The sequence below is a fragment of the Corvus kubaryi genome, unplaced genomic scaffold (assembly GCF_017639235.1).
Source record: "Corvus kubaryi isolate FWS band 111438036 unplaced genomic scaffold, C.kubaryi_AGA036_p1.0 split3-73, whole genome shotgun sequence".
NCBI lineage: Eukaryota > Metazoa > Chordata > Aves > Passeriformes > Corvidae > Corvus > Corvus kubaryi.
Window position 1 is genome coordinate 17,269,834 of NW_024582091.1, and position 21,715 is coordinate 17,291,548.

General features: G+C 36.8%; 1 protein-coding gene and 1 long non-coding RNA gene across 11 annotated transcripts in view; one reads left to right on the forward strand and one right to left on the reverse strand.

The window, feature by feature from the left end:
- MAP3K7 (mitogen-activated protein kinase kinase kinase 7) overlaps positions 1-21,709 on the reverse strand; it is a 46,668-nt gene extending 24,959 nt beyond the window's left edge. For 5 of the 10 annotated variants that reach the window (XM_042017366.1, XM_042017362.1, XM_042017361.1 and 2 more), the window contains exons 1-9: positions 21,397-21,709; positions 11,308-11,418; positions 9,647-9,712; positions 8,709-8,754; positions 7,913-8,051; positions 6,656-6,780; positions 2,946-3,074; positions 783-913; positions 274-355 (exon numbers count right to left, since the gene is read on the reverse strand). In XM_042017366.1, the coding sequence (XP_041873300.1) occupies positions 274-355; positions 783-913; positions 2,946-3,074; positions 6,656-6,780; positions 7,913-8,051; positions 8,709-8,754; positions 9,647-9,712; positions 11,308-11,418; positions 21,397-21,486 (919 nt within the window). In that variant the 5' untranslated portion in view covers positions 21,487-21,709. Of the gene's footprint in view, positions 1-273; positions 356-782; positions 914-2,945; positions 3,075-6,655; positions 6,781-7,291; positions 7,381-7,912; positions 8,072-8,708; positions 8,755-9,646; positions 9,713-11,307; positions 11,419-12,291; positions 12,314-21,396 lie in introns of those variants that run through there. The other 5 variants (XM_042017360.1, XM_042017358.1, XM_042017364.1 and 2 more) reach the window with 5 other exon arrangements.
- LOC121659364 overlaps positions 20,980-21,715 on the forward strand; it is a 54,857-nt gene continuing 54,121 nt past the window's right edge. The window contains exon 1 of the long non-coding RNA XR_006014297.1: positions 20,980-21,214. This is a non-coding gene — a long non-coding RNA (uncharacterized LOC121659364). The remainder of the gene's footprint in view (positions 21,215-21,715) is intronic.

A 21,715-nucleotide genomic window follows, 5' to 3' on the forward strand; every position in this document is an offset into this window, starting at 1 on the left:
ATGAGGAAAAAATGGAGACATTAAAGCTGGGCATTTGGAGACAGCTTATAATAAAAGCTTTTTCTTCATTACAGGTACACTTCAGCAGAACCATCTGAGAACACTAAATATGATGTGGTATGAGGTATTAACAAAATAAACAGGGTCTGCTGATGCTTAAGATTTTGGAAATCTTTTCCATTTTGAGTTCAAAATCAATATAAGAATGTGCTTTATAATCTATCTGCATCATTTCATGTTGCTGTTCTTTTTCTCTAACTTATACAAATGTACCTGTGCTAGTGGCAGAGTTGCTTTGGCCTTCATCTGAATACTGGCAAGGATACTGCAGAGGTTCATCAGCTCCTGGAAAGTACTGTGAAAAAACAGTAATTATTTGATAAAAAAGTAACTAAAAATTGTTTTTAAATTATTTAAATACTACCTCATAATTTATAAGTGTAAATTATATATTACATTTATAATAATTTATTTATAAGATAAATGAATGCAATTATTTTTAGTAATACATTAAATACACCTATGATTATTTGTTTATTTTCTCAAATCCATTATGAGTTATTATACCCCTCCAAAGAGGGTATATATAATTATATATATGAAAGACAAATTATTTCCCTTCTCTACTGCGATAGTTTGATAATTTTTGTCAAAAGGAGAGAGGCAAAAGAAAACATGCAAGCCCACCTTTGGAGTGGGATGAAAGGCACACCTTTTGTAAATAAATTTCCCATCTTAATAGTTTAAGAAATGATTAAAATACTTAAAATAAATTTTTATACCCGCATCAAGTGTGTCATTATTTTAACAATTTCCTCCATGGATGGTCGTTGTGAGGGATCCTTGGACCAACAACGGGTCATTAAACTCTCAATTGGCTTAGGTAAATTTTTGATCAGTGGTGGCCGAGTACCTGTAATTGAAAAACACCCTTAAATTTTTTAAACAGACTATAAAACAACTGAGAGTTTCTGATCTCTGTCCAGTATTTTGCTAAATAAAGAAAGGAAAACACAGAGTTAATTGTAATCTGAAGGAACTGGTCTGTACTTAATTTTCTCTCTAACAAACAAAAATTGACAAAAGAAGTTCCTCTGCACTACATAGCAGCAGTAGGAAAAAAAAAAAAAAATCAAACTTTTCCTTCAGTACAGGTTTGAATCCATTCACTGACTGACCAAATACAGCATATTACAATGGCTAAAGAAATGTTACTTCTTTCTGAAGAGTAAAGTTCTAGGCCAAACTAGGAAGCAAGTAATAACAGTCTTTGGCTCCTAATGCTGTATCCACAAAAAAAAAAAAAGAAAAAACCCAAAAGACTCAAAGTATTTTTGAAAGCCGATTTTGCTCCTAAGAATGTCCTGAAAAATTATTAGGCACTGGAACTACCAATTTTTGTGACTTTTTCATGGCCTATACTCATTTTTAGTAACATTTTACTTTAACTATTGTGTAACTATACAGCTGCTTTTTTGCTTCAACTTCCTCCTCTTATTACCATTTCAATGGGAACAATTAATGGACAGCCAGTTGTGTTTGATATATGAGACACACTGACAGTTTGCAGAGAAAACAGTAAGTATTTAAGACTATAACAAACAGAAAAAGTACTACATGAACTAAGAATGCCACAATAGTTTTAAGTGAGATGAAGTACACTAACACTTCCTTCTTAAGAAGAAGGAAAAAGAAAATGGAAAAAGATAAAAAAGGTAAAATTTTAAAGCAAAAGTAGGTACAGATAGGGAATTTTCAAGTATACTCCCACACCTTACTGAGGCTTCTTGGTTTACTATAAGATTAACACACTTAGTTTTACAGTTAATGCTTTTATGCAAGGCACTTATCACTCCTAATCTCAATGTCCAGTGTCCTTGAAAAACTGGAGAATCTCTTTCTTCATTCAAAAATGCCATTTGCAAACATCTCTCTTTGTGCATTTCTATGACTATAATATTCATTGATTCTATCACTGTCTGCCCCACTCTCTTCTTTGAATAGGATATGCCTGTGCTCACCTTAAGCTTCTACAATTTACTACTGAAGCAACGACACTCAGGCAGAGTACCAGCCTTCATTGCTTGTTTGTTAATTTTTTCTTCCAAAAAGTTTGCGCTTGCTTGGATGTTGTCCATCACAAATGGCAGAAACTCTTTGCAGACATTCATGGAACTACTTCGCTACCATTACTTTAGTACCCAAAAACACAGCAGTAAAAAGTTACAACTCTAGCATGAAGATACTACAGGCTACTCTACTACCCTGACCAACGTTACACCACTGCTTTAAAGAAAGCAGTCCATTTGACACAACCACTGCACCCTGTTCATAGTCTAAGTCCCTGAAGATCTGTTTTGTATAGTGCCTAGCACAGTAGGGTGCTGTTCCATGAGTGCAGGTACCTAGGTATAAAGGTAAAACCATTCAAACAGCAGAATAAAAAAAACAACCCCCAAAACACCACAGATGAAAAACAAAGTAACATTTTTAAAGCCTAATGTCCCAGACGAGGTTTCATAGCTTCTAACATTTCTAAACACAGGTTAAGTTACTTAAAGTTACACATTTCTTGTAGATGTCCAATTAAAAAAAAAAAAAAACAAACAATGTAGCTAATAAAATCATCATTCAACCAGGTAAGACGTTTTTCTCAGATCACGTCTAAAATGGAGTGTTATAGTAATGAGGACGTTGCTCTTTATCCTTCTTTGCTCATACACCACTTGAATGTAGCAAGCACTGTAGCAGCAGCCAAGTAACTCAAACCCCACACTGACACAAAAGTGGTAGCGTCTAACTGTTTAGCCTTTGTGACAAAAATGCATACTTAATGAAGCATAAAATGGAAACACTAGTAATTTAAACCTGTACAGTTAAGAGTGTTTAGCAAATTCATAAGTCATATACACAGTTTCAAGTGCAATAAAGTATCTTCAACTCACCATTGTGAACTGCCCACATTATTCGGAAAGCTGGACCACCAATCTCATCGAAAGGTTTCCTACGGGTGATTACCTCCCAGAGAATAATACCCCAACTGAAAACGTCACATTTTTCACTGTAATTGCTACCTGGAAGAAAGCCATCAATATAATTTGACTCTTTTCTATGTAATACATTAAAAAGAAATACAGTTTGAGCAGATCATAGAATCAGGTTGGAAAAGAGCTCCAAGATCATCGAACCCAAATTTTCACTGAACACCACGATGTCAACTAAACCACAGCATTAAGTGCCATGCTGAGTCATTTCTTTAATGCTTCCAGGGATGGTGCCTCCACCACTCCCCTGGGCAGCTTGCTCCAATAAATACATAGCTTTACATACTTACTTTCACTCCACATTTATTTTGCTGAGAAAAACCAGTTTTCTAAAGCTGGCTGATTCATGCTAACTTAAGCCTGAAATCACTTGACAGTATGACTGTTAAGAATGCCCCTCTCTGGGAATCAATCCTTGGAGTCATCTTGAAATGATAAAACACATCAGTTTCCTTATATAATATAAACCACAATTCATTAGGTTTAAAAAATCTCTTGTATTCAGGGTTTAATTGATTATGTTTCTTTCCTCAAATATTCTTCATTTCACTTCTTCCAACCTTAGTCACAATATGCCAGCCAATAACATCTGTCATATCCATTACTCTTTATTAATTACAGGTCTTCAGAAGAATTACTAAGTTACCATATGAACAAATCAGGAGAGCCCTCAATTCCTCACCATCTTACTTCCTCCTGTTCCTGGTTTATTATTCTTATTCTTTTCGTAATGTCATTACTTAACTAAAATACTTTGACTGTAAGTTCAGTATTTCTAAGACTCCTAAGGTGCTGAAGACAGGTAGACGACATAGAATAATAAATAAAAATGTTCAGAGGCTACAAAGAAAGAATGCTTTGTAACCATAACTCATGCAAACACTAATAAGAAATGTGAATGGCTAATGACATGAGAATAAATGTGCAAATATAAATTATAGGAGATTTGTTCATCTATCTTCAAACAAGGATTAAAATTGGCATATAGTGGCCAAGAGATTTTTTTGTTTATACCTAATCAGAAGGCATTATTCAGACAAATCATTTCAGTAACAGTGGAATTAAAGAAGTCTAGTTTCATGTGAATACCCAGCATATAGCACCAGTTGCAATAGGCTCCACTACCCGTGAGCCAACTTCCTCTGCCCCCATACCACTGACAAGCTGTGAAGCAAACAGCCTGTTCTCTGGCCAGTTCTTGCAGTCCAGCCAGTTTGCAAGACAAACAAGAAACAGGCTGCAGCATGAACCACAAGCCCTCTTTAAGTGAAGGCATTAATTTGGACTTTAAAAAACTCTCTAAGAATGTGGATCTCTGAAAATCTTTTCACCTGTATCAAAGTAGCTGAATGTAGCTAATGAGTTCAAAAGGCACAAAGAAGAAAAACAAAGTCAGCTTTATCAGTTGGCTTATTTTCAAAGGTGCTGGGGAAGAAAAGTCATGTTAAGCAATGGCAGATCACTAAGGGAAGCAAAAGAGTCTCTATGCAGTCACAGCACTTCTGTAACACACAGCCTATGAAACTAAAGGAGTGCTGTTCACCTGTTTGAGCAGTGAAATCCTATTTTGTGGCTGAGAAGTCTTGGACTAATTCTGAAAAGCGAGACTCCAAAAGAAGTGAGTGAGTATTCTGCATTGTTTCCTTATGTGAGAGACTAAGATTGCACAGACAATAATTCCTCAATATATCCAATTATCCCACAGCAATTTTAAAATACTTTCTTCGAATGGGAGTTCTGATATTAGAATTGCTCTCTTTCACTTCATCCTGATCTGTATCATATTATTTTCATTTAGATTACTTGACCTGTACAAGGCTTTAGGTGCCCTAATGTTTAAAACGGGGGGAAAATCTTAATATTACGGCAACTACTCCACTAAGCACCATCTTCTGCGATAGATACTTCTCATGCCTTTATTGTTCTCATCTGGAAACCTTAGTATTAGAACAGCACCAAATTAATAGTAGCCTTTATTCCATTGTTGAATCCTGATGCAGTAACATAAGCAAAGAAATTTTTAACGATTTTGACATTTGAAGTGGTTATTTTAGTAGTTTAATGACTGTTTCAAGAGTAACTTGATATGCTGCATCATAGAAGATGCATCATACTAGATTCTTTCCTTTCCTTGATACTTGTGTTTATATAACGATTTGTCTATTTATCAATAAATGCTTTCAGTTAAAAGTATGCAAAAACAACTGTAAACTAAAGGCTTTTTGCTGCTATCCAACAATACAACTGCAATACAAGATTTCTTTTTTCTGCCTTGCTGGATTCATACACCAGAGGAACTAGGATATGAACTGTAAATCCCTACTACAATACACTTATTTATATCCATTTTAGATTAAGATTTTTCACCAAAAAAATCTAGCTTTAACACTGATTGTTCAATTGCTTATTTCTAAAAGAAAAAAAATCTCCTATTTATACAGTTTAATTTAATAACAAGCAAGTGGTAGGAAAGAAGCAGTCCTGGCTAAAAAAATAGAGGAAGTACCTGAATATAAAATGACATAATGGAAAAATTTCAGGCATCAGAGTGAAACAAATAACCCTTGGGTGGGTACTCTAAGCAATACGTGGAAGAAAATGGTACCTTCAGAACAAAAGTTCCAAAGGTGATGTTTGGGAGGAATCCTAAAACTGTATATGGACAGCCTCTGGAACAAGGACAGTAGAAGAAAAGAGGCCACTTGGATCCAGAATCTGGGAAAACACTGCTGCACATATGCACTTACCAAATATATCAAATCAAGGACACCTGCTTCCTAAAGCAGTAGGATGACTTTTCCAGACCATTGCTAAATTGCATTGATAATTAAGGTACTGACTGGTTAAAAGGTGTTTAATCTGCAATTTAATATCTACTGGATTATTTCTCTGATAATCATGCAGCAATTATAGCTATCTAATTATCAAGTGTCATCAGTCTTTCCCAATTACACTCCAAGAAATAGCTTGTTTTCCTACTTAACCAAATTAACTGGTATTAACAAGTTCCTCAGTATGCAGGAAAGAGGAAGTACATTGAATCTTTAGATTACACAAAAAGCAGATGAAGATGGGAGTTACAAGAAAGTGGGGGATCAAAAAAGAAGGTAATTATGTTCAATTTAGAGACACTAACAGGGAAATTCTAAAGTTAAAAGCTGATCAGAGTAGGGAGTGAAAGTAATGACAGTGTATTTAAATGTCACAAGAGTTTGAAATGATTTAAGAATCTTAGAAACAGCAAAATTGTGGGGAAAGAGCCCTCTGGCTGTATTTTACTTACAAAATAAGGAACTGCAGCTGTCTAAAGGTACTCCTTATGTAAATCTCAGCAATGACAAATAAAGGTACACATAATTAAATGTCTAATATTAACATGAGAGAGTTGGTTCAGTGCTGCTCTTCAAACCTCTGTACAATTACTTGACAATATACACTTGTACAGATTTAAAAAAAAATGTTAGACTTCTGCCAAATCTCTTTCAGTTTTTACCTCAAACTTTAGTAAACTTTATTTTAAAGACTACATGATGCTCTTACTCTTACATCACATTAACTCACAGTTGCATTCCTAAAAAGGAAATGTAATACTGATACTGAATTTTTATTACCTTCAAAAACTTCAGGTGCCATCCAAGCAGCACTTCCTTTGTTGTTGGTCATGTGTGTTTGAATATCACAGGCTGTACCAAAGTCACAGATTTTTAGAACTGTCCCCCCAGCTACTAAGAGCAAACTGTCAAAGAAAAAAAAAGGGTATTAATACTGTAGAATAAAATAGTCTGATAACAAACCACTGATTTTTTTTATCCCAACAACTATCATTCTAATATAGATGAATATCTTAAGGCTTTGCATCTCAGTGCTTTATTTTATAATCTGGGAAATATGTATGGTCATTTGTGTCTAATGTGAACAGATTACATATTTTAAAGTAATCCAATGTATGTTGTAATTTACTGATATTTCTACATGTTAGATTTTAAATAAATATCTTTAGCCATGGTAAACCACTAAGCGTATATTGAGAAAATTAGTCCTTCAGATGCCAGGGGCTGAAAATGAACAAGTGCTGTAACCATTTTACTAAAAGAAGAACAATCAAGACTCCCACTAATGTCAGTCAATGTATCTATTTATTTAAATGGAAGGACTTGAAGTTACATGTGAACAACTTTCTAAATCAAAACTGGGGAATACAAGAAAGAACTAAAGATTTAAATTGTGGCTTCATGTTATAATTTTACCTGGTAATAACTGCAGGTTACCACCAAAAAGGGATGATTCTGCTGATCCTCAAATATCTCTTTCTATCTAATCTGTGGAGCCAGATCTGAAGCTGTAAAATGAGTTGGATAACAAACTGACTGGGTAGAAAACTATTAAATTTTGTTTTGGTGGAAAGTGATGGGAGCTTCTGGCAGGGGTGGCAGAACAGGCAAAAGGAGGGGATAAAGGAGGACAGTCACGTGGCGAAAGAGCTCTAATGCAACAGATTAAATATGACATTAGAACCAATCAACCCCCCCACAATGTCCTCTTATTGAACACCACAGCCATTCAAAAACTGGAAGATTTTAAATGTCTCTGATTAGAAGCCCTATTTCTAATAAAATCCTCTTCCATAATGCAGGGCAGGAGAAGGGTATTCTTCCAGTTTAATAGAAAGTAACTGAATACAGTTAATTTTCTGTATCATATACTGTCATTCTGTAACTGAAGTTTCAAATGCACAGCTTTCATTTGGAATGTAGCACATCCAAAAGTTAGTACCAATTAAAGGTATTTCTTTTAAATGCAATAAAATTATTATAAATGATCTTAAAGTCCAACTGTAAGAAAATATGAAAAATGAACCATAAACCTACTTTGGTGGTTTCAGGTCTCTGTGAATTAGAGCCTTTGGCTTCATACTGTGGAGATATGCCACTCCTTGGGAACACTGTAAACACCAACTCATGGCATGTGCAGCAGTATAATGAGGCAGAGGTTCAGCACCATGCAGCACTGCAAAACAAAGGCACAAACTAAAAAGAACTTTATTGCATATTACAACAGATACAATGGAGTTAACAAAATACCAGTCAGAAAAGCTCTGTGGAATCTAAGTAATTACCAACACCTCATTACTGCAACTAAAAATATCCTTCTACAGACTGTTAAAATAACAGAAATGTCAAAATATTTCCCTTTTTTTTAGAATACTTTCCATAATCTTTTGTGTTAAATTTCAGTATGAAAAGTGTTGCTTGTTCTCAGCTATCCCTGGTAAAGTCTGTGTTAAACAAATGCTCAAGGAATTTACAAATTAAGGAAGAATGTTTTCAGATGTTCCACTGGAAAACCTTAAATTACTTGTATAAAATATAAGAAACTGGTATCAAGAACAAACCAATGGATTGAAAAGAGATTTTAAAAAGCACACTTCTTTCTTCTTAAAATTATTTTAAGAATTTCAAAGAACCACATAATTGTTGGAAGAGACCGCTGGAAGTCTACCAAGCAGGTCAAGCAGGCCACCTCCAGCTGGTTGCCCTGGGCTGTGTCCAGGTGGCTTCTGAATAGCTCCAAGAATGGAGACGTATTTATGAAACAACCTGTAGTTTAGACTATGTTTGCCCTAATACTAGCACTTTAACTCCAGGAAGTTGAAATGATACTCACCATTGTATAGAGAACCTCCTTCAGCATACTCCATAACAAGACACACCTTTGGGGAGAAGGGGACAAAAAATAGGTATATTTTCAATGCAGAGGCAGAAAACAGCTGAAAGGGAAGTTCCTTGAGAGCAACTACAATGCCTCCATACCTAAGCTAATGGAAAATATATCAGTCAGTTTGAAATGTATGTATTTACATGTAAGAAAAATGAGTTTTGCACTTAGTTCTCATTGTAAGTTAGAAAATAAAAGAATGACCTCCCTCCTCTTCCTCAGTCTTAAAAAGCAAATACTGTCTTCAAACTGCAGTTCACTGTCCTTTACTTTTTTCCTTTAGTGGCTTACAAAAAAAATTCATTAAATACCATGTCAAAAGAATTTCACCAGTACAAAAAAAGAAAAGGGATGCAGCATTATTTTAAGCAATTAAGCCCATACAAGTTAAGGATACATCTGTCCTGTCACAGTACTCTCTTTTCTGCTTAGAGAATTTGTGGGACTGTTTGCAGCTGTGGCAGAAAGCAAGCAAATCCTGAAAACTGCATGTAAGAAAATAGGAACTGATTTACAAGCTATAATCATGTGTTGCTAATGCATTTACTTTTTGTATTGCTGATTTGCAATTAATAGGACTGTAGATATGAATGTAAATACATATGTAATATACCAAATGGCGATTTGACAAACTCAAGTATAACTGATGTTTAGAAATAGCTTTGGGGTGTTCTTAAAATAATTTATTTTTCATAGCAGAAGAAAGAAGAAACAAATACCTGAATATATCAACCAACCTACATATCTGTGTATTTCCTTATTATGGCTAAAACATAAAAAAAAATATAATAGGTACATTTTTAATATAAAATATATATTCTGTTCATTGATGCTTGCATAGGTTAAGCTAGTCACCTTTTGTCATACTGACATAAGCTATAACTTACTGGATTTAGACAGGCTCCATATAACTTGACAATATTGGGATGGTTTACTCGTGACAGTTGTCGAAGCTGCAACACAAATCACAGTTTCAAACCATGGGAAGAAAAGGCTTTATTTTCATAGCGATAAATAATACACCACACAACAGCAAGTACAATTTTCTACATCTGCATAACCCCAGATGGTGATTTTAGGAATTACAAAACTAATGTCCCTCTTTGCATTTTATTGTATGTAATCAGGTTTGTGTCAAACTGCAACTGTGTTTTAAAAGAAAGTTTGAAGAAATTACATTTAAAGAAAGTATTTTTTCCAGACTGTAGTAAAGTCACTCAAATCACAAGCACTGTGCAACTATGACCTCTACAGATTTGGTGCTCTTCCTAGAGCCTTCAGTTTTGACTATATAAAAATTGTCTGATTAAATAAAAAAAAAATTAGGATCATACTGGCTGTTTTCACAATATAGAAGATACATGTCCTAAAATCCCCAAGCCCACAATCCTATAAAATAATTTAATATTAGAATGACATAGTTCCAATAACCTATTACTGTTTGTACTCACAATTGCACTATTTTGCATTGGGTTTTTCTACCAGTACAGAGTAGAAGCAAGCAGAAAAGGAATATTTTTCTCTTTACACAGACTTCTGAAGTAGTTTATGCTGTCTATGGAGCAAACACTATTTTTTCTATACACTTCAGAAGATCTAAAAAATCAGAATGAAACATTTCAACTGATGCTTGCACTGTGCAGGGTTTCCTGAATAGCAGTAATTACTGAAGCATTTCTGGGATTACCTACTCAGATCTCTTTTGAACACAAAAATCCCAAGAGATCAATCAGATCTACTCAGTGTTAAACTAGACTCAGATTATTAACCTTAAAAACTTCCCATGGTAATGAACAACATATAAATATTTACAGAGGCCTATTACAAACATGCTGTTTTCAGCCCTTTAGTGTTTTACATTTCGCTAGAGTTAGTTCTAAATTTAAGAGTTTTGTTTTGAACATATTTTGTATATCTTGAACATCCTCAATTATAACTGAATAAATACTAAGCACCATGTCACAATATATGTCATTTAAATTAAACATTTGATTCTAGAAAACATTATGTATCTTGGGAAGTTTATCAGTGTATCTGAACTACTCGACATTTTTGAAGAAGTAGACATTGAATGAAAACAGTGATTGCCTTTAAGGTAGCAATGTACTTATATATAAAAAAAAAAATAATCAAGTTATTAGAACTGCTGAAAAAACTCAGAAACAGTTTCAAATATCAACCTGTTTGTACTGGAGAACCTATGCTGTAGCCCCTGGAAGTGTTAATCAGCTCCAAGGCTTTGGTGGGTATTCCAGCTGCACCCTTACTTTAGACTGGGACAGAATCTAAGAACTGTTATTTCCCCAGTTGTGTGCCCTCCTCTCTCCCACACTCTTGCCTTTCAGTTTTTATGAGAAGCAAACTTAAGGAGCCGCAATGTGCTTCAACAGGTTTCCTGTTCTGCAAGACAAGGGTCCAGGCCTGAACTGGGTACCACAGGCAGCATTTATCTTGTGATAAAGACATAGTTTTAGTACACTAAATGCACCCATGAATTTCAGGAAACAAGCTCTACCAAACCCCATATTTTCCATCAAACTTACTGTACCTCTACAATGAAGGCTTTTCTTTCAGATTCACTTTCTATCTGTTTAATGGCTACATCTTTAGCTCGCCATTTTGCCTTGCAGACCACACCAAAGGCTCCTCTTCCAACAACCTAGAACAAAATACAAAACACTAGAGTTAAAACTTGAAATGGTTTCATTTGCTGTGCAGGACTTCATAAACAGAAAAGAAATTTAATTTAGAAAACTGTAGATACAGGCTTGAGTTTTGCAGTAGGAATTGAATACTATGCCATTAAAGCACAACTGGTCTTAGCAAAGCTTACTCAAGAGACCATTTACAGAAGAATTGGAAAACACACATACAAAACATTTTATTAGTAATGTGCAGTAATAGTATTTCAGAAAAGTATAATCTCAGTTATTTAGAACAAGCTTTGCTCAGAAGAAAATCAGAAGAATGAGAGCAATTTTTTTTTTAGGTTTCATCTGTGAAATTATATCTATCTGCTGTATTTGTTTATTCCGTCTAAGAACAGGAATTAAAACTTCTGAATTTTAAATGCATACACAAACAATTGCACAGGACCATGATGAAATTGGGATGAGATGTTCAGTGTCCTCAGAGTCTGCCATAAGATACCCACGTAAGATGCACAGAACATTCCCCATTCTGCTCTGTTAAAGAACGGGACCTGTTGATTGTAACCTCCTCCCCCAGGCAAAGCGCAGGGCCTTGACTCTTGTCCTGACGTAACACACGCTAACTATTTTCTTGCATTCCACAGTGAGGTTGGAAACACCAAGCCATGAATGATAGCTGAGCAGCTGACAAGAATAGTACATATAAACAAATTGGAAACAATGAGTCACTGGAAGATATAAAAGTCCCAAACTAGTCTTCCTTGTTATTTCCTTTTCTGTCTCAGACCACGTTTTGAAGAAAATTGTCCGTTTTCTTGGGGTTGGCCCACCCTCCACCTTCTACTGCCACAAGAGTTGTCCATTACAAAGCCTCTACCCACCTTGCTCAGCATATGACCAGACCTACAGAATAAGAAAAATCTCATCAGTTGGTGTGCGCCGTAAGTCTGCATTTTGCAGAAATGGTAATTAGTGAGCACATAAAAATCCACCATGCAAGCACCTGGGAAATACTAAGGACAGTTAATGAGAGAAGGATGCCACAGAGCAGCTTGTGCAGGATGAAGTGTATTGGCAGTAGAAATACAGTTCCAGATCTGCTGCTCCCCTACACTGTGAAGGAATCCAAACACGGTTATCACAGTGAGTGGGAAGAACTCTCCCTTCCACTTAGGGAGAAGGAGGTGGACATATAATGAATTCTCCTAGGTGGATACAATTGGCCTTATGGTGCAAGCCTCTGTGAGACACATTTTAGAAGGTTCCTTTTCTTAATATACCTTTTCTCATAGTCCTTCACAGTTTTTGACTACAACTCTGTTACGTTTAATCCAGTGACGGAAACAAAAAGAGCTATTTGAAAATAGTGCATGTATGTCAGTTAAAAGATTGGTCGCAAAATTTAATGAAGTAATTAGATTTTTTTTTTTTTTACTTAGCCTAAATCACTTACAACAGTTTGTGATGGGTCAGGCTTACTTTTTTTCTGGCTAGTCATAGCTTTCCTTGCTGAAAAGACTTGCCCATATGTACAAATACACTGTATGTATTATTACGTACACGATTTTAATATTATGATTATGCAATATATACTACATATATTTTTATATAGTAAATACATTTATTTAACAAAAACGTAACAAAAAACAGAAAGCCCACATATCTGTTGCATTTGACTTCACATGGTCAAATTCAGCTCGTAAGTCAATATAAATGCATACTGATCCTCCACAGATAAATCCATGACTATTTGCAAGTTTTATCCTGAGAACTGGTACATATATTTCCAGTTTTTATACTAAAGAAATCATTATTTTTCAATGTTGTTGAATTTTTTAACAATGTTTCTATTAAATGAAGAAACTAAAAGAAACAAGTACACTGCCCAATGTAATTTGCCATGAATGTCACAATATTTGGGTTTTAGTTGAAAAGTGGAATAAATTCCAAGAGTCAGATGCACTTTAAGAACTCCCACTGATGACTGGAAAAAAATAATAATAAAAAATAAAATCAGTGTCAAGCACCAAGAGGAAGAGTTAACCAGGCAATCTAAACCTAATCACATAACAAAAAGCTGTGAGACCATCAGGTATGTAAATTTTATTGTTGCTGAAAATAGTTTGATAAATGATTATGCAGTCAAGGTTTCATAACAATTTATCAGTGACTTGGTGCCTGCTTAGGCAGAGGGCTGAACTTGAGAAGGGACATGAATGCAGTGAATATTTACCTAGGATACAGGGAAAACAGAAGAGCCGATCCTCCATTAAAGCAGCTCAGGCTTTTGAATAGCACATGAAAGGAGCAACCATCAGAAACAATGACGGATCTGATACAAATTTAAGTTTACCAAATGTGAAAACTCAGTATGTTTTTCCTACTTAATCTGGAAAATGTACCTTACTCATAGCAAAAACCCCTTTATAATCGACAGAATGCAGCTTGTGGTGGAGTCCATTTACATATAATTTTCTTCACTTAAACTTCTTTGAAGGAGTTAAGTCTTAGATTTTGTCAAAACAGTTTAAACACTATGGAGTTTCCTTCAGCACCGTGTGCTGGAACTAAGTAACTTAATAGCAGAGGAGGGAGGCACTGCCTGAACTTTAGTTTCTTCATGCTCATTCCTTCTTGTCCCCTGCTGTTGGTGCCACACCATATGTTTGGGCAATAGTGCATATTCGGAATTATATGAAGCACGGTAATGGAATTATTGACACAACAAATCAATAAACAGCAGTTGATCTGTAGCACTGTGTATGTTTGGAAAATAATCTAAAAATAAACACATTCTTTTGGTAAAAGATTTTGTTCCTCTAAATATCTTCTAGGAGAAAAAAGGAAAATATAGGGCAGATGAGACATTTAGAAATAGAGTAAGAACAAGAAGAGAATTTCTCACAGAAGAGAATTAAGTTTGTCAAAAACCACTTGGTACATGACACAAAAACATTTTAAACTGGGAGTAATACTTAAAAGAGATTTAAAGATTGAAAAGTGTATTAAAATGTATTATTCTACGTATAAAATTCATACCAGTAAAAAGTTACATTCTACTGTGTGACAAAGTGACATGGTGAAGGACAGTACCACTTGCATGTTTTCCAGATAGTGTATTTAGAGTCTTATTTAAAGAATATGAACCATACAAGAGCCCTGGAACAAGCATTACCTCTGTCTCTGTGTACAAATAGTATCAAATGCTGTACATAAACAAAGATACATGATACTGACTTGTAAGTATGTAGACTATACTGACTGGTAAGTTATGTAGACTAGAAATCATGCAGGAAATAGAGACTGCAGATATGTTAAGACCTTAAGGATGTATTTTGTCCTAAGGGATGTAACCAGTAATTTCCCCTCTCCCAGTAAAACAAGAAAAATGCATCTGTTCATTCAGATGCACCATAATCCCCTAACAAATGTCAAAACTTTGGAAGAATTAATTTCAACTTTGCTCTAACTGCACAGGTTTTCTATTAACTCAAAACCAAAAAAATGCTAAGTTTTTCTCTCTATCCATAAAGTTTCCATGTAAGGTAGTTCTACATGCTGGATACCTAGTGCTTTTCTTTCTAAAAAAAACTTGCTGGATATATGACAGCAATAAAATATAATAGCTCCCTGGTTAGCAGACGTAGTATTCTTTGGAGAACTGACTTCATAATTTGCAGTATCTACTGCATGACATGCTTGTTTACAATTTTGGGAAACAAGACAAGCAGTTACAAAAATCCAACAACAGAAACCATACAAAACCCGTGCTTCCAAAGCGACAGCAGGCTTTAAATTATCTTTAATATCTATGTCACTTTGTTTACTGGTATATTTGCAAATGAGACGATATGCACGCAAACTGAACTTCTGGATCTCTCAAGCTCCACTACACAAGAGAGTGGAAAAAAAAGAAATGTTCTAGAATGCTTTGTAAAACACACAAAAAAATCACATTTTAAAATTCAGTTGCTTCTACTCTCTCTGTCTACCAGAGCTCCAGGAGTATCAATAAGGTATACTAATATTTTCAGGTTTTCACATATCTGCCCTTATGACATATGGAGCATAAATTAAAAAAAAAAAAAAAAAGGGCCAAAGGAAGCCATGAACAACAGTGTACAGCTTCTGAAAATAAACGCCTACACTTTCTATCATTCATTCAAATAGCCTCAAATTCCAGCTTTGGTTCTTCTGTGTGTGCTATGCTTTATTAAGTAGGTTGAAGCAAATCGGCCCCGTGCCACAGATGACTGTGGCCAATACCCTGGCAGCACTTTGAGGAAGGAGTTTGGATGTATCTGCCAATTCTTACAGCTATGTTCTTTGACTGGTTAAGTTTATTTGTACTAGTGTCAGCCCAGCTCTAAATGTTGCTTTTCCTTTTCCTTTCTGGGATTCATACAGCAATGAAGAAACCTCCAAATCCTCTCCACTCCCCCACCCCCAAAACCCCTACTAATTTTAAGTAAACTAAGTAATTTAGTTTAGATTTGGTTTCTAAGTCTCAACGTAAAAGTTATGCAAAACACCACAGGAAGAAATATTTCTTCCTGACAGAAACTGCTTATTAAAATCAACTTAGATTCTTAATAAATATAGGCAAGTTCTGCTTGACACAAACTCATACAGTTGGTCCCTACCGAGGGTTTCCTCTGTTAGAGCTGTATAACTGTACAGTTTTCATTCAGTGACTTGTCTACCTGAATTTAGTTCTAAGAACTAATTCTCTTTTCAGCTTCTTTAGAACATGTTCATGAAGAATCAAAGTATCATCTTATATGTTCCTGAAATTATAGAATCAAAGAATGATTTGGGTTGGAAGGTACCTTAAAGATCATCTAAGTTCCAACCCCCCTGCCGTGGGCAGGGACACCTTCCACTAGATCAGATTACTCAGAGCCCCATCCAGCCTGGTCTTGAAAACTGTGTTTCCAGAAATTCTTCCTTTGCTCTGAACCAACCCTCTCTGCATTTTGATAGCTCGAGTCATCCCAAGAAATGCACGCATCTCAAAGATAACAGTTTATCAAGTTATACTTTCATTCTGGCTTATCACAACTAACTACAAGCTGAAAAGCTTTTACACACTGATAGGGTTTTATACATCTGTCTCAAGAACAGAACTCATATCAGCAATTAAAAAATACCAGCAATATAAAAACATTAACAGAACAACTGTCTGATGCTCCAGTATGAATCAATTTGTTCTGTTAGAGCAGCCCAGAGAGTGCATTATTGTTTTAGAAACAAAATGTTGGGTAATGAGGCACTCAGGGTGCAGGACTCCAACAAGAGTTGGGCTTTCTGGGCTGGCACTGTCTAAAATTACTGGTCTTTGGGAAAAAACCAAACCAAAAAACCAAACAAATACTCTGCAGCCAGTAAAATACTGCTGCAGTCCACTGGGTGGAACAAATAAGGGACACGTGAAACTCTCTCTGTTGTTTTAGTTTTTTTCTTAGGGAAAAGCATTAGACATAGAATTCTATTATTATCTCATAAATATGGCTCTTGCTTTCATCACAGAACAGGAAGGTCTGTGAGGTTTCTTTCCCATGTGTTCTTTATGAGACTGAAGTATGAGTCTATTTAACAGGACACAAACAGATTCACTGAATATATCTGCATGTGTAGAAATTAGTAAAAAGTGTCACATTAACAGTTTAACTAGCTTATTAGCCATGTTCTAACTCACTGCACAGTAAATTTCATCCACATGGAATTGGTGTTGCATAACTTCTGCTATAAATCCACACCCCAGCTGACACTTCATCTATTTTCTTATGTAGATGAATGAAGAGAATCTTCCATTGGTGTAACTAAACTAAATTTAAGTAGTTATTTGAATTAATTCAGAAATGTATTAAGAGCAAAATCAGAGAAAATACTGGCATATGTTTTCACCACATACTTATTTTTTGCCTTTGTTTTGGAACACCCAGCTTTGCACCTTGAAGTCTTACTGAAAAAGGCTACGAAATTCAACTGACTTCAAATGGATTTCTAACTACCACCCTTGGTTCTTGAGAAGCAATCCTTCTGTACTCATGTCAGATACCCAAAAATGCTGTTCAGATCTCAAATCACATCTGGTTCTTGTCCAAATTTCTTCCAATTTTCCATATTGGTATCCTACAATTGGAGATGATCCCCCAGGACACAGAAACACTGGAGGTAGTAACAGGTCCATGTTCAACAGCAGCTTACACAAACCTGCTTTACCTTGTAATGGACATAATCAGTCACTGCATCTCACTAACTTTTTAAAAGTTACCTATACAAAGGGGAGCAAAACCCAGTTGCCTTGCTGTATTGCTCATTCTCTTGCCTCTGAACTGCTTTGTTCCAGAATTGGAAGGAATACATGTAGTTCCCAGCACACTACTCAGTTAATGAAATTAGTCAACTGTTTCAAAAATATCTAAGATAGGTGGACGTACCATAAACTGCATCTCCTTAGTTGCTGGGACCATAAGTAAATTTTCTAAAATATACATTCATAAAGCTTACCTCTTCATCTCAAAGACAACATTACCCTAATTCTCTTAAAATTAACTACTGTTGCCCTCATAGATTGCTGAAAATAAACTTCACTGTGAACTGCAATATACTAGTAGAGCATTAAACAACACTTTTCAAATAATTTAAATTCAAATTTCAGACCATCCAAAAGTAACTTGCAACTACGCAATATGGCATAAGTTTTTTAACCTGGCTACATCAGGCAGTGATGGGGCAGGGCCACAGTGTACATGACCAGACACGTACCTTTGGCTGTGCAATCCAAGGATACACATATCCGGTGATGAAGAGGTCTATGTTTTGGTCATGTATGGGACTGTTACCCAGTTACATGATGGAGGAAAGCCTGTGGAATTTTCAGGAAAGACTGGCAGAGAATAGGCTGCCAGAACAATTAAAAACCAAAGTCTGTTGTTTAGATGTGGAAGCTCCTCTGGGAAGAAACGACAGTAGTGTTTAGGCTAGATTTAAATATGAGATTTTAAAATAAGGCTATTAGGCTTTTTATTGTTAACTTGAGTTATATAATTGGTTCAGTTTCTAATGATTTCTCTATCTCATACCTAAAAAATTAAAAAAGGCCATTTTCACAATTGAAAACTTGCATAGTAAAATAGAAAACATTTCTGTTGAACACAAGTTTTATGTTGTTTCTCCCCTTCTAGTTTTGAAGATGCTCCTGCTGTGTCACATCAATTTTGATTTGACTCCAACTCTTTCATAATAATTGCCTCTATATTTTACTTCATTATAAGCACTTGAAATAACAAAAAGGCAGCCTGAAGCTGGAGACGTGTTTGACTGGTGGGGAGTAACACTACACTACAGTTAGTCATGTGCATGGTATCTTAAGCAAAATATGGTATATTCTTGTTTTTATCCAGCAGAGTTCAGGCAAACCTAAATGAAAGTGCACTTAGAGATCCAACATTTATTAGCAAGGTCTCTGGGCCTGCAAGTATTCCAGAACTTCAATATCTATTAATAAACCAGTGGCAGAGTGGGACTGCTATCTGCGGACAAGACAGCCTTGATAATACAACAGCAAAGCTATGATTATAAAAGCATTTGAGTTTCCAGTGTAGACCTCTTAACACTCCATTTTGAAACATTTGAAGCTTGCCAAGCATAAATATGACCATTTTGAGATATTACAGCCACTTAAAATCCTTGAAAACTTCTGAGCCTAAAGTAAGAGCACAGAAAATAGTCAGTAAGGATGTGTTTTGACTACAAAGTTGACTATTTGTGCTGAAATTGCATCATGAGTAAGAGATCAACACCCACAGCTGAAAAAAGCAAGGTCTAAGTATGATCCATCTGTTTCATTCTAAAGTAGGTCTTTTTTCTTCCTCTGGGCAATGACATTTAGACTGTGTTCAGCACTAGGGTATCCCCATTGCCTATAAGAACTTCTGCTAGGACAGGTACACTCAAAATGCTATGCCAGCTGTCACTGGATTTTTTTCATGGAGACCACACTTTATCAGAGTTCTGCTTATAAACATGAGTTTTGTTATCTCTAACAAAGATACTGCGTTAAGAATAATGCAACAACTGCATTCAACAAATTTTTACTTAGGCATAATCTCCAGATACATTTTTGTGCCGATACTCCTGTTTCTGTGAGTGCCAGGCACATGCATGGAACACAGACAAGCTCTGAGCACTAAACCTTAGAATGCTGAACTCTAGTTACACCAATTACACACTGTGCAGCTCCACACTTCCTATATGTAAACCAGCAATATAATCCTTGCTAACAACCTCCCCACGGGTGTTGTGAGTATTAAAGAATTGTACAGCACTTTATTCATTCAAAGGACTATGTCTAACACAGCAGATGTGCTACTCACTTCTATGAGCCATCACTGGGCATCTTTACACGATAGGTAAGTTCTTACCCACTTGAACTTTCTTTGTTGGGTGAGAAACTCCATTTTTCCCAAAACATGTGATTCGACCCCTGGCTATTAGTAAATGTTGCAAAAACAACAAAAATACCTTCACTTCAGAACAGTTCAATGCATAAAAGGAAGCAGAACAACTAGATTTACAGAAACAAAAATCTTCTTGATTGCCAAATTCATAGAAAGAGATAAAAGCAATCTCTCGAAAGATACGGTCTTCTGAAAATTTCCTGTGCCTGCTATGGCGAAAACCAAAGTTACCACAATAGTACCTGAATACACCAGAAAGTGCCCAGGTGCTCCATGGAAATATCGTAGATTTTAAGGTCTGTGAACTCTCCCCAGAAGGCCCAAGCCCAGCAGGATAATGATGAACAAACCAGTATTAGCAAACTACGCTAAAAACTTGAACACAGGTTGTCCTACCTATAAAAGCTACCACACAAAACTAACTCCACTTCCACACAAACTTTTTAAGAAAAAGAGAGTAATTATTAAAGAAAAAGAAAGATGTTAATCTACAAACAAAAGCACAGAGACTGTTTCAGGAGTCTTGGATGCATATTAGGTCCAGACTCTACAAGTTTGCTTCATCAAATTCATTACAGATCCTCATGAAACAACTTCATTTCTGTAGAGAACTTAGCAGGGGAGGAAGGAAAAAACTCAACAGCAGCAATATTTTTGTGCAATTCTGAGAGTTAACCAACACTGTAGTATATAGATACTACTGAGCCCATTATTAAAGCACTCAAGCTATCTTAGATCACACCCACCCTACTTTCACAGGAAGCCCGGAGAGATGAAAGGTACACCTGAAATAATTTTACTATGCGATTTTCACAAAAGAACTTCCTTCCAACTTTGTTATACAATAACTGAATGTCACTTCCTGGGTAACATGCACAGGTCACAAATTAAATGTTACACATCCATAAGTGCAACATCACTAGCCTACGTCAGGAAAAAAAGAAAACTGTTTATCCTTACAGCTCATAGAGCTGTAAATTTAGCAAATCATTAATACTGGTGCGATCATTATATATGCAATGGCTCAGTTTGGTGGCAAAAAGTGAAAGCAGGGGCAGAGAGAACCAGAGATCTGAAAGAAACATCAGAATTAACAGTTTCCTCTTGTGACAACGCCTGACAACTATGTTTGCCACCCATACTAAAGTGGGTGGTAAAATGGGCGGCGAAACTTTAACATCCCGAATAAATCTATCCCGTTTAAATAAAACTCCACAGTAAAGCATCCAGCAGCAGGGCCGGCAGAAGTAAGCCGGCACCTCCGCTCCCCAGCTAGACGACCTTTGTTCGCTGGTGCCAGCCGCTGCAGCATCCACGGGGGCACAGAACCCCCGGCCAGGTACACTCGGGGGGGGTCCCGGCATCTCGGCGCACCCAGGAAGCGTCCGCGGTCCCTTCCGCAGCGGGGGGACGGCGCCGGGGAGGGGAACCCCAGGGGCGCTCGGGGTCAGGGCGGCGGGAGCCACGCTGGCCGCTCCCGGGGAGCAAGGGGGTGCGGGGGATGGCGGGACCCGCACTCACCTCTTCCACCTCGATCTCTTTGTAGTCGATTTCTTCGAAGTTGAGGACCGGGGGGGTTTCAATCATTTCAGCGGAGGCGGCAGCGGACATGCCTCCTCTTTCACCGCAGGGAGGAGAGGGGGCTGGGGCTACGCGAGCGTCCGGCACCAGGCAGCCGAGGGCCGGAGCCGGGGCTACGCCGGGCTCGGCGGCGGTTCCTGGCGCAGGTCGGGGCGGGCCTGGCCGAGGCGCCGCCGGGGCCGCATTCGCGGCGGCCGCGGGCCTCACTGGCGGCGGGCACAGGCCCCGGCGCCGCCGCTGCGCATCCCGCGCCCTCCCG